General features: G+C 41.9%; 1 protein-coding gene across 1 annotated transcript; it reads right to left on the reverse strand.

Annotated features, from left to right (window-relative positions):
- Nucleotides 1-9,644: 9,644 nt before the first annotated feature.
- On the reverse strand, nt 9,645-13,322 carry LOC121869221 (DNA-directed RNA polymerase II subunit RPB1-like). Its single transcript, XM_042370462.1, has 2 exons — nt 13,227-13,322; nt 9,645-11,847 (listed from the first exon to the last, which is right to left on the reverse strand). The coding sequence occupies exons 1-2, from the start codon at nt 13,245-13,247 to the stop codon at nt 9,913-9,915; spliced, it is 1,956 nt and encodes a 651-aa protein (XP_042226396.1). The 5' UTR covers nt 13,248-13,322; the 3' UTR covers nt 9,645-9,912.
- Between the last annotated feature and the right edge of the window lie 283 nt (nt 13,323-13,605).

Below are 13,605 nucleotides of genomic sequence, written 5' to 3' on the forward strand. Positions count from 1 at the left end.
ATGTGGTTAACGTGAACATCATTTTACTATTTCATCGTAGAAAATAACATATCCTCTATTCTGTACACTCAAATCTTGATTTTCGCATTCCTAATGAATTAATCAAATCAGCAGAGGATATTTATCGACTAAAACTTCGTATTAATTATCATAAGCTGGTGAAGTCATAATATATTGACTACATTCGCCGAAACAGGAGTTAGAAAAGTCTATCGTCTCCTTCTCTTCCCCCCAAAAGTAAAATTTCACAATAGTTTGAAAAAACAAACAAACAAAGTTTGTTGTGTTATCATTTAACATAAATCTTGTGTCTGTAGTCCATGTATCATTAATTCATGAAGCTTTCTTCCAATATGAACATAAGTAAAGAGATGAAGCATTAGCCGGCTATTGTAGAATAGCGCGTGTCTTATCTCAGGCTTCGCCATCAAGTGAGCGTAGGTAAAAAACTTCAAGATGTGATATAGGTTTCTTAAAACTTCATTATTTTACCCAGGCGACAAAGGATCTTCCTAGTTTATCATTTATTCTAATTTATTTGAAATGCCACACAAAATGAGCAATATGCATTGTGTATAGGTATAGTTGCGTGATTAAGACGTCAATGTACTTCACGTTTTTGTTAAATAGTAATAACTTTTCGGTTTTAGTGTTATAATCTAATGGTAAATATGCTTTGTTTCATATAAGAAGCACTGACTATTATAAAATACCAATAATATATATGAATTTGATTATGTTAGGATAGGTTAGGTTAGTATAGTGTAAAGGCCTGGGACTTAGGGATGGAAATCCCTTACCAGACTAATGAGGATCTTAATAAAGGAAAGTCAAGGACCATGGTTGTCCGAGGAATAACAAACAACCGTTTGTGATCTCTTTACTATAAAAATATAACACAAGACTCTGACACCACTCAATAAACATCAAGTAACAATTACGGGAGTCAAAGAATTAATGCAGTAAACAGTTAATGGAGTCAAACAATTAAGGGAAGCAAACAATTAAAGGAAGCAAACAATTAATGGGAGTCAGCAATTAAAGGAATCAAACAATAGAATCAAACAATGAACAGATATTTCTTTCGGCAGTGGCCCTGGGGAAGGTTCTGGAACACAGTGATCCGCTCTTGGGGGGGGGGAGGAAGCGTCCGTTCAACTCCTCACTCGAGCGACAGCAGCCGATGTCTTGATACAGCAGACGAAACACCGGGGCACAGACGGTGGAGAGGACCTGGCGGTCGTGGCGGCAGCTGTAGTGGTTGATGTCTAGAGAATTGACAGTTGATAGGTGAAGGTCTGGGAAAACGGCCCACGAGTCCAGGACCTATGATGAGATCACAGCCAGAATTTGACGAGCAGTGGGGTAGCTAGGGCTTCGACAGGGAGTTTGAGGAGGATATTTTAGGTCAGTTGCAGGACCATCAGCACCTGCTCCAGCCGCTCCCACGGACTGACTTCACTAGACTGGTGGACGGAAGCTACCTGGCGGAGCGCATAGTTCCTGCAGATGTGTCAGCCGTCATAAAAGGGTTTAAAAACAAATCACCTGGTCAAAGTCACATTAACAAGAAGATCCTGGCCCAACTCCCCGACAACATGATAGAGAGGCTTGCTCATATATGCAACGCCTGCCTCGTCTCTGGATACTTCCCTAAGATGTTCAAAATCGCCGTTATTCGCCTCATACCAAAAGCAGGGAAGCCTCCAAGCAAAGTCGAAAACTTTCGACCAATATCGCTGCTAGAGATACCTGCCAAAACCCTCGAAAAAATAGTCAACAAGCAATTGCGGATGTATCTGTAGGACGAAGACGTGCATAATCCCCGCCAGTTCGGCTTCCGCCAGTACAAAGGCACATCCACCGCCATAGCTCAGGCCTACGAGCAGATCGCCACTGCCATGACTGGCCGCCTGCAGTGCAATATACTGTAGTACTGAGGGACGTCAGCAAGGCGTTTGACAAAGTTTGGCACGCGGGGCTGCAGTATAAGATCATACAACTGGGGCTACCCGAAAATATGACGCGCCTGTTGTGCAACTTCATTATGGACCGCAGAGCCAAAATCAAGATGCAAGAACATTTTGGAGAAGAATTCTCACTATCGAGCGGCGTGCCTCAGGGCTCTTGTCTCTCACCAACCCTTTACATACTCTACACGGCTGACCTGCCACCCTCAATCGTCGGCAGCGAGTACTTCATGTATGCCGACGATGTAACACAGATCGTCACCTGTCCAGGAAGGTCCACAGCAAGGTTGGCGCGACTCACTGCTCGGGCAATAGAGGAGATCTCGGAGTATGAAAATAAATGGAAAATAAAAACAAACAAAACGAAATTTGAGGTCATACCCATAGCCAAATTCAAGCCGGCCCCAATGACGATCGACGACGAAGAGATTGAGTACTCTAAACAAGGCAGGTTGCTCGGCTTCATCATTTCTCGGACGGGCATCATTCCCCACGTGAAGGACAGACTAATGCCTGAGAAGATACAAGTTCACCTGTACAAGGCGCTGGTGAGGCCTGTGTTGGAGTACCCATCTATACCACTCGTCACACTCGGGAAGACTAGACTACAACAACTACAGAGCTTCCAAAACAAGTGTTTGAGGTCAGCCAGTGGCCAAGCGCCACCCTACCAGGAGACAATGGAAACTATCCACCTAAGAAACAAAACAGAAGCCCTCAACTTCAGGTTCCATCGCCAAGGGAAGAAGGTTTGGGACAAGCTCCTGGACGACCCTCACAGCCCAGACCACCTATGCGGGGAAGACATCAACGGAGGGAGACCCCACGCCTGGTGGCCCCGGAGTCTGCCCGCACTACAACAACCCAATCCGCGATCCATCTATGTCCGCCACAGTGATCCACCTTAGATTAAAACTTAGATGATATGAATTCACATTTAACATGTCACAATCAAGTGAGTCCATAACGTAATACAGTATAAGATGTTAATAAACTTTTAATTGTAAAATCAATCTAGTCATTGTCTACGAAAATAACCATTGTGCAACCTCATTCTAAATCCTAGGTTAGCTTAGTTAGCCAACAAACTCTGTCATATGTAAAACAAGGGGTGTCGTCCCCCTCTGTTTAACTCATTAAACTTCTTTTCCAACCTTTTCCCCCACGACTATATGTTGTGACTTCTCCATCCCTCATGTCTGGCTGTGCCTTGAGCCCCAGCATGCCTTCCATCCTTTCCCCACCTTAACCTAAATAACAAAAACAAAAGGTAGCCGCTGCCGTTCTCACCTCTGTCCAACCCCCCCATGTATTGGTCGCACCAGCCTTCGAGAGAGCAAGCAGCGGTAACGAGCAGGAAGATCGTTTCCGCCCTTACAGATAGGTTAGGTTAGGATAGGTTAGGGTAGGTTGTGTACTGTTATACATGTCCTCACTGTCACACTAGATATATTGGGTCCACCTAGTAGCCATGCCTTCACCATTCAGGATTTAAAAGTACTATCATCTATATCTTCCAGGACGAGCCTTGTAATCCTGCAGTCCCTTTATACTTCTAATGGTAAACCCATCCTAAACAACAGTTCTCCCTTTGCCATGCGTAAGTGGGCCTTTGTGGTTTGATCTATGGTTAAACAGTCGTTAGTACAATTTTCTTGATATTTTTGGTAATTATGTTAATATTTTCTTGTCTAATTATCCTCATTAAAGTGTTAGTGTTATAATTGTAGTATATGGTTTAAATCTCTATCCTTTGAATTTTGTATATCAATCCTTCATTTTTCTCAATTATTTTATGTAAAAATAGTGTGTATTAAATCCTAATAATATTTGTTGTTTATTTTATCAGCCTTAATTGGTCTTATATGAGTTAATTTCTTTAGCACTGACGTTGGACAGAGAATTCTTCGAAATATCTGGTTGAAAGAAGAAAGGTGTAAGTTTTCGTATTGGTGATAATTTTCCTTATAAATATATATCATTATCCTTATCATCAACATCAATATCTCCATCATCAACATTATTATCCTCATCATCACCATTATTATCCACCATCATTATCCTCATCAATTTCATTATCCTCCTTTTCATCATCATCATCTTCTTCATCATCATCATCACCATCTCCTTCATTATCCTCATTACTATCATTATCCTCATCCTTTTAATCATTATCTTCATCCTCATCACCTATATCCTCATCGTCACCATCATCGTACCCATCATCACTATCATTATCTTTCTTTTCATCATCAACATCATCATCATTATCATCATCATCATCATAGCCACCCTAATTATCTTCATCATCATCATTATCCTCGTCATCAACATCATTGTCGTCATCATCTCCATCTTTATTCTCATCATCACTATCATTATCGTCATAAATAACATCATTATTTTCATCCACACCATCATTATCCTCGTCATCACCATCATTATTGTTTCTGTCTCCTCGGCATCAACATCATTATTGTTTCTGTCTCCTCGTCATCACCATTATTATTGTTTCTGTCTCCTCGTCATCACCATCATTATTGTTTATGTCTCCTCGTCATCACCATCATTATTGTTTATGTCTCCTCGTCATCACCATCATTATTGTTTATGTCTCCTCGTCATCACCATCATTATTGTCTCTCTCTCTCCTCTTCATCACCATCACCATTATTATTTCTGTCTCCTCGTCATCGCCATCATAATTGTTTATGTCTCCTCGTCATCGCCATCATAATTGTTTATGTCTCCCCTTCATCACCATCATTATTGTTTATGTCTCCTCGTCATCACCATCATTATTGTTTATGTCTCCTCGTCATCACCATCATTATTGTTTCTGTCTCCTCGTCATCACCATCATTATTGTTTATGTCTCCTCGTCATCACCATCATTATTGTTTCTGTCTCCTCGTCATCACCATCATTATTGTTTATGTCTCCTTGTCATCACCATCATTATTGTCTCTCTCTCTCCTCTTCATCACCATCACCATTATTATTTCTGTCTCCTCGTCATCACCATCATTATTGTCTCTCTCTCCTCTTTATTACCATCACCTGCCTCACATTTTCAGTGTTCTCACCTTCTCCTCTCTAAGCCTTGATGTTGTCCCAGTTTGTCTTGTGGGTTTAATACAATAAACTACTGTAGTTTCAGGTGAACGAACCCCTTCAGTACGATGACTTTTCCATTTTAGAAAATCTCTTAACCCCTTGAAAACGATAACTTAGCCCCATTCAATATGATAATATAACCCTTTCATTACTATTATTTAACTCCTTCATTATGAGAGCTTAACCCCTTTGGTATTATGAATTTACCAATCAGTAAGATGTATTAACTTCTTGAATACAAGCACTTAACCCCATCTGTAGGATGGCTTAACCCCTGTAGTACGATGACTTAACATCCTTGGTATGATATCCTATCTCTTCAGTATGATGACCTCTCCTGTAGTACGAAGTCCCTGTAGATGACCTATCTCCTGTAGTACGAAGACTTAACCTCTTCAGCATGATGACCTATCTCCTGTAGTATGACTTAACCTCTTCAGATGACTTATCTCCTGTAGTACGAAGACTTAACCTCTTCAGCATGATGACCTATCTCCTGTAGTACAAAGTCTTAACCTCTTCAGTATGATGACCTATCTCCTGTAGTATGATGACTTAACCTCTTCAGTATGATGACCCATCTCCTGTAGTACGAAGACTTAACCTCTTCAGCATGATGACCTATCTCCTGTAGTACGAAGACTTAACCTCTTCAGCATGATGACCTATCTCCTGTAGTACAAAGTCTTAACCTCTTCAGTATGATGACCTATCTCCTGTAGTATGATGACTTAACCTCTTCAGTATGATGACCTATCTCCTGTAGTACAAAGTCTTAACCTCTATAGTATGACGACCTATCTCCTGTAGTATGATGACTTAACCTCTTCAGTATGATGACCTATCTCCTGTAGTATGATGACTTAACCTCTTCAGTATGATGACCTATCTCCTGTAGTATGATGACTTAACCTCTTCAGTATGATGACCTATCTCCTGTAGTACGAAGACTTAACCTCTTCAGAATGATGACCTATCTCCTGTAGTACAAAGTCTTAACCTCTTCAGTATGATGACCTATCTCCTGTAGTACGAAGACTTAACCTCTTCGGTATGATGACCTATCTCCTGTAGTACAAAGTCTTAACGTCTTCAGTATGATGACCTATCTCCTGTAGTATGATGACTTAACCTCTTCAGTATGATGACCTATCTCCTGTAGTAAGAAGACTTAACCTCTTCAGCATGATGACCTATCTCCTGTAGTACAAAGTCTTAACCTCTTCAGTATGATGACCTATCTCCTGTAGTATGATGACTTAACCTCTTCAGTATGATGACCTATCTCCTGTAGTACGAAGACTTAACCTCTTCAGTATGATGACCTATCTCCTGTAGTACAAAGTCTTAACCTCTTCAGTATGATGACCTATCTCCTGTAGTATGATGACTTAACCTCTTCAGTATGATGACCTATCTCCTGTAGTACGAAGACTTAACCTCTTCAGCATGATGACCTATCTCCTGTAGTATGATGACTTAACCTCTTCAGTATGATGACCTATCTCCTGTAGTACGAAGACTTAACCTTCAGATGATGACCTATCTCCTGTAGTATGATGACTTAACCTCTTCAGTATGATGACCTATCTCCTGTAGTACGAAGACTTAACCTCTTCAGCATGATGACCTATCTCCTGTAGTACGAAGACTTAACCTCTTCAGCATGATGACCTATCTCCTGTAGTACAAAGTTCCAACTCTTCAGTATGGTGACCTATCTCCTGTAGTATGATGACTTAACCTCTTCAGTATGATGACCTTATTCTGTAGTACGAAGACTTCATCTCTTCAGTATGATGACCTATCTCCTGTAGTACGAAGACTTAACCTCTTTCAGTATGGTGACCCATTCTGTAGTATGATGAATTATCCTCTTCAGTATGATGACCTATCTCCCTGCCAAAGTCTTAACTTCTTCAGTATGGCAGGACCTATCTCCTGTAGTACGAAGACTTAACCTCTTCAGTATGATGACCTATCTCCTGTAGTACGAAGACTTAACCTCTTCAGCATGATGACCTATCTCCTGTAGTACAAAGTCTTAACCCCTTCAGTATGATGACCTATCTCCTGTAGTATGATGACTTAACCTCTTCAGTATGATGACCTATCTCCTGTAGTACGAAGACTTAACCTCTTCAGCATGATGACCTATCTCCTGTAGTACAAAGTCTTAACCTCTTCAGCATGATGACCTATCTCCTGTAGTATGATGACTTAACCTCTTCAGTATGATGACCTATCTCCTGTAGTACGAAGACTTAACCTCTTCAGCATGATGACCTATCTCCTGTAGTATGATGACTTAACCTCTTCAGTATGATGACCTATCTCCTGTAGTACGAAGACTTAACTTCTTCAGCATGATGACTCCATTCCTGTAGTACAAAGTCTTAACCCTTCAGTATGATGACCCATTCCTGTAGTATGATGATCTCTTAACCTCTTCAGTATGATGACCTATCTCTGTAGTACGAAGACTTAACCTCTTCAGCATGATGACCTATCTCCCCAGTACAAAGTCTTAACCCTTCAGTATGATGACCCATCCCTGTAGTATGATGACTTAACCCCTTCAGTATGATGACCTATCTCCTGTAGTACGAAGACTTAACCTCTTCAGATGATGACCCATCTCCTGTAGTACGACCCTCTTCAGTGATGACCTATCTCCTGTAGTACAAAGTCTTAACCTCTTCAGTATGGTGACCTATCTCCTGTAGTATGATGACTTAACCTCTTCAGTATGATGACCTATCTCCTGTAGTACGAAGACTTACCCTCTTCAGTATGATGACCTATCTCCTGTAGTACGAAGACTTAACCTCTTCAGTATGGTGACCTATCTCCTGTAGTATGATGAATTATCCTCTTCAGTATGATGACCTATCTCCTGTAGTACAAAGTCTTAACTTCTTCAGTATGGTGACCTATCTCCTGTAGTATGATGACTTAACCTCTTCAGTATGATGACCTATCTCCTGTAGTACGAAGACTTAACCTCTTCAGTATGATGACCTATCTCCTGTAGTACGAAGACTTAACCTCTTCAGTATGATGACCTATCTTCTGTAGTACGAAGACTTAACCTCTTCGGTATGATGACCTATCTCCAGTAGTACTAAGACTTAACCTCTTCGGTATGATGACCTATCTCCTGTAGTATGATGACTTAACCTCTTCAGTATGATGACCTATCTCCTGTAGTACGAAGACTTAACCTCTTCAGTATGATGACCTATCTCCTGTAGTACGAAGACTTAACCTCTTCAGTATGATGACCTATCTCCTGTAGTATGATGACTTAACCTCTTCAGTATGATGACCTATCTCCTGTAGTACTAAGACTTAAACTCTTCGGTATGATGACCTATCTCCTGTAGTATGATGACTTAACCTCTTCAGTATGATGACCTATCTCCTGTAGTACGAAGACTTAACCTCTTCAGTATGATGACCTATCTCCTGTAGTACGAAGACTTAACCTCTTCAGTATGATGACCTATCTCCTGTAGTATGATAACTTAACCTCTTCAGTATGATGACCTATCTCCTGTAGTACGAAGACTTAACCTCTTCAGTATGATGACCTATCTCCTGTAGTACGATGATGACTTAACCTCTTCAGTATGATGACCTATCTCCTGTAGTACGAAGACTTAACCTCTTCAGTATGATGACCTATCTCCTGTAGTACGAAGACTTAACCTCTTCAGTATGATGACCTATCTCCTGTAGTATGAAGACTTAACCTCTTCAGTATGATGACCTATCTCCTGTAGTACGAAGACTTAACCTCTTCAGTATGATGACCTATCTCCTGTAGTATGAGTGACCTTAACTCCTGCCGTGACCGCAAATGACTTTATCCCTTCAGTGCGATAAGTAACATCTCCAGTATGATATTTTAATCGCATCAGTTAGATGACTTAACGCTTTGAGAACGATAACTTAACCTCTTGACTACGATGACAATAATGCCTTAGCGCAATATCATATATTCTAGGAAACAGGTCATCGCACTGGAGGGTTAACAGTTATCATATACCACGATGACTTGTTAACTGAGAACAACGCACGACGAGACGGGGTTAAGTGACAGGAGTGTGATGCACGCTAATCTTTTATCATTATTGGTATCACAGTCTGCATAAGTGGGCTGGATTTATGCAAGATTACAAAGATTATAAAGTAGATAAAATAAAGTTTATTCAAGCAGCCTTCGCCTTACAGTGAGATAAAGAAATTGTTTGAGCTGTTTGCTGTAAATATACAAATTCAAGTAATATGACTGCCTTTGTTCTCAGACTCCTCAAATACGAAGTAAATTATTATTTTTATAAGTAAAGGATAGAGTAAAAATGTATAAGGTGTTTACCTCTTTATTATATTTTAATTCTTAGACATAATGTGGCATTTAGAAGATAAAAGGGGAGACTCATATCCATACTTACTGCCATGGTCCAAAGCTGGTCTACCCTGACAGGACCTCAAACAGGCATGTTTACTGCCTCTGATAATTCATAATTTTTGGGGGACAGTAATGCACATATAAACATTTATTTTTTATTATAGATTTTTACTGCGCGATTAAAGGGACAACAAATGTTACATGAAGTATGACATTATACCTCGTAGTCCATATTTTTTTGTATTTTTTGTAATGCAACTTGTTCATTCGTAAATATATATATGTACAGATATAACTTTATAGGCATTGGCAGATAACAGTTTGTAATTAACTTGTTTTAAGTGTGAGATGTTTTCACAAATTTCTTCTTAAATCAGAAGAAGCAGCGGTAAGCCTTTTGTATTGTTTTAGTTAATTGTCAAATGTCAGTACATAACCATATTTACCACGGTTCTCTGAGGCATCGTACTGGCGAAGCTGGAAGTTAGAGGCGTCCGGCCTGGTGCCTGTTGCCGATGGCGAGAAGGAAGATGATGAGGACCTTGTTGAGGCAGTTCTAGTGGAGGGAGACGGGAAACTGCCTTGAGGTTGTGCAGTGAAGGAAGTAGAAGATGACACCGCTGTGCCGGGGGCCGCTGGGCTGCGGAAGGTGGCAGATGATGGAGAGCGAGATGGAGGAGGACCACGTGAAGTTGACACTTCCTCAGTTTCAAAGCCGATGCCCTCACCTGCCCGGAATCGGTGAGTGCGTCGAGTGCCGTCATCGTCTACCACTGTGTAAGTGCCACGGACATTGCCGTCGGCGTCTGCGCTCTCTGAGCGTGAATATTGCTCCGAGTCAAAGGCGAAGTTATAGGAGGCATCAGCGTTGGAGCCAGCTAGAGGGTCGACGAAGGGGACCTCTTGAACAGGGACGATTCTACCTGTTGGTTGACCGGAGGGTGCTCCTGGAACCGCGGGTCCTACAGGAATGTGATCACCCTTAGCAATAAATCCTGTACGGGACCCAGCTTCATATTCAATAGCTCGTCGCTGTCCATCATCAGCAACAAAGTCGAAGTTTCCCACCACGTTGTTGTCTCTGTCACCTGATTCTGCTCGTGAGTGACTGGACGTTTCGTAAGCAAATGAATAACTTCCGTCAGGTGACTGTTGGCTGCGAGTATTGGCAGGTTCGAACTGACCTGTGTATGGGCGTGCTGACGGACGTGAGGACGGGGAGCTGTACTGAGTTTGTGAGCTTGTGAAGCCGGGAAGACGTGGAGCAGATGGTGAGCGAGAGAAAGTTGGGGTGCTAGAGACGGAAGAAGGTAGGGACGCTGATGGACTGCGGTAAGGGGTTTGTGATGATGAAAATGCAGATGATGTCGTTTGAGACCCGGAGTGTGACTGTGGTGCTCGTGGAAGGTGATCGCCTCGAGCCAGGAATCCCGTGTCACTTCCAGCTTCGTAAGTGACACTGCGTCTGACACCGTCGTCAGCCACGAAAGAAAATTTTCCATCAACATTGAGGTTAGCGTCAGCAGACTCAGAACGTGAGTGATCACCAGCGTCGAAGGAAAAAGAATAAGAAGGATCTGAGCTTCCAGTACTTCTTTGGAAAGACACGGGCCCTGCTGGGGTGCCTGAAGGTGTGCTGAAGGGACGAGATGGAGCTCCTGAAGCTGTAGATGCTCTGAAGGCGGCAGAGGATGCTGGAGAAGTAGGTCGCAAACTAGAAGAAGGGAATGCTGCAGGAAAAGAGGAGAGTCTGGTCGCTGCTGGAGTGGACGCAGGATCTTCTGGTGCCTGCGGTAGATCGTCACCCTCGACAACAAAACCAGTGCCACGACCGGCTGTGTAAGTGTAGGTTCGTGTGCGACCTTCTTCGTCAGTGTAAGTGTAAGAGCCACGCACATTACCGTCTGAATCACTTTGTTCGCTACGTGTCTGACCTTCTCCAGCGAACTGGAAGCCATATGAGGCATCGGCGTTTGGATCAGCAAGGGGGTCGGTGAATGAAGGGCGAGCACGAGCCTCAGCGTGGGCACGAGCAAAGTCAGGATGCGGGACAGGGAGATGGGCACCCTTGGGCTGGAATCCACCCTCATCAGCTACATACTGGAGATGAATATTGTTACCTTCAGGGTCCCTGTAGCCGAAGTTTCCATCTACCTGACCAACCCTGGATGAACGAGCACCCTCGAAGGCTCCCTCACCGGTGTCATAGCCGTACTTGAAGGTTCCATCAGCGTGTTGAACATAGTACTGGGAACGTCGTCCAGTGCCCACATGCGGAATTTTGTAAGCACTTTCGTCGGGCCGAGGCGAACTAAGCGTGCTAACCGCTAGTGCGGACAACAGCGCCTGCAACGGAGATTGATATTAATCATATTCTGTTCATAAAAGATAATGCATATATAAAGTGAGAGGAGACTAAATAATGAATATTGCATTTTATATCTGTTCTGATCACGGTGAGCCATATCTATTCCTGGAAGTTTCATTTTGTTTAATCTGTCGGTGAACTTATTGAAATTCTAGAACCTCGATAGGCATTTATTTCGTTAAAGCTTTGTTTTTGAACTTATTTTAATAAGAATCTGCATTAGGATTATAAATGAGAAAAGTCTTATCTGCCCCTGTTATTAAACCAATGAAACGTATAAGAGCAAAAACAATTATTGTTGATGACATTTATCAGCATTCAGATGCAGACACTGATTGACGTACAAATACCAACACTGAATATGTTCTAATTAATTATAAATTCAGAAAATAATATTTGCTCCAATAGACGAAGTAACTGTTATACAGATTAAAATCTTGTAGCTATACAGATTACTGTCAAGCTGAATATTACAAAATGTTCTGCATCTATAAGAACGAAGACAACAAATATATAAAGGCTTAAAGATCAAGAAATAAATTTAAACCAACCAAACCTTCGGACAACCTAATGTCTAATTGGAAATCATCAAGGTGAACGACGAAAACATAGAGATGAAACATCGAGATAAAAACTAAAGAGCCCGTGTATAACTACTAGAGAGAAGTTTTGTGATTTATCAAATAGTTCACAACTTGAAGCCTCGGTAAAAGAGGTGTATTAAAGCGTAAATGTAGATAGTAAGGGTATAGAGTCCGAAAAATATTTAGGCATCAGGAAGAGGTAATATAACAGTAAGGAGAACTCGTTAGAAAACTGTGCTTGCTAGTGAAACTAACCACAAACAAATATTATTATGAACATGAAAATATTAAATTATCGTATAGCAGCATTAAAGTACGTGCAACCCCAAACAAAATATTCATAAAAGTTATACTCAAGAGATTAAATAAATGTATTCAGGAAGTTAGAATATCACGTTGTTTAGTGGTGTGACATCTAGCAAAGAGTGAAGATCCCGAGGAATGCACTGGTTGTGGGATTGGCAGGGCATCCAGCCATGGTGGAGGGGAGGGAGAAAATGAAGGAATACGTTTAGAAGACATTAACTTAAACATAAACGTAAGAAGACGTGGCCGTCAACCTATGTGCTGGATGGAGTTGTCTTACCAACAACAAGAGTGAGACACCCAAAGGCTTGACGAGAATGACGGGGGTCTTTCAGGGTCACATAACCTAGACGAGCGACTAAGTGTTTATATTTATTTAAATTAAAGGTTTAAGATCTCTTTTATCGCCATCTGCTAGTAATTGCAAGAATCAGCGCAACAGTCAGTCAGGGTTGTGGTGGACATACCAAGCTAGTCCAGGGCGCCATGGTGTGGTGGGCGTGAGGGTGAAGACGGTGTGGTGGCCGGAGGTGGTGTGGTGGATGTGTGTGCTGTTCACCTCTTATATACCAGATTCTCAGGCATGATGGCGGTCGTCCTTGCTCTTCTTGCCCGTTATCTTGTGTCGCGCCACTGACTGATCCGGATTTCACCCCGTCTTTCAGCGCCAGCAATGACCCGTGCTAATCCTTCTCTTGTTGGGAGGCTTTCATGATATTTTATTTTTTCACTTTGCGGAGCTAGGTCAATGAACGCCTTACCTGATATTTAGCAATTGGAGAAAATTTCTCTAGCTACCTCGCCCCACCTACGTTATGTGTTCTTCACTGCAGCCTTTAAGTCAAA

Source organism: Homarus americanus, unplaced genomic scaffold (genome assembly GCF_018991925.1).
Source record: "Homarus americanus isolate GMGI-L3 unplaced genomic scaffold, GMGI_Hamer_2.0 scaffold39515, whole genome shotgun sequence".
In the NCBI taxonomy this organism is placed as follows: domain Eukaryota; kingdom Metazoa; phylum Arthropoda; class Malacostraca; order Decapoda; family Nephropidae; genus Homarus; species Homarus americanus.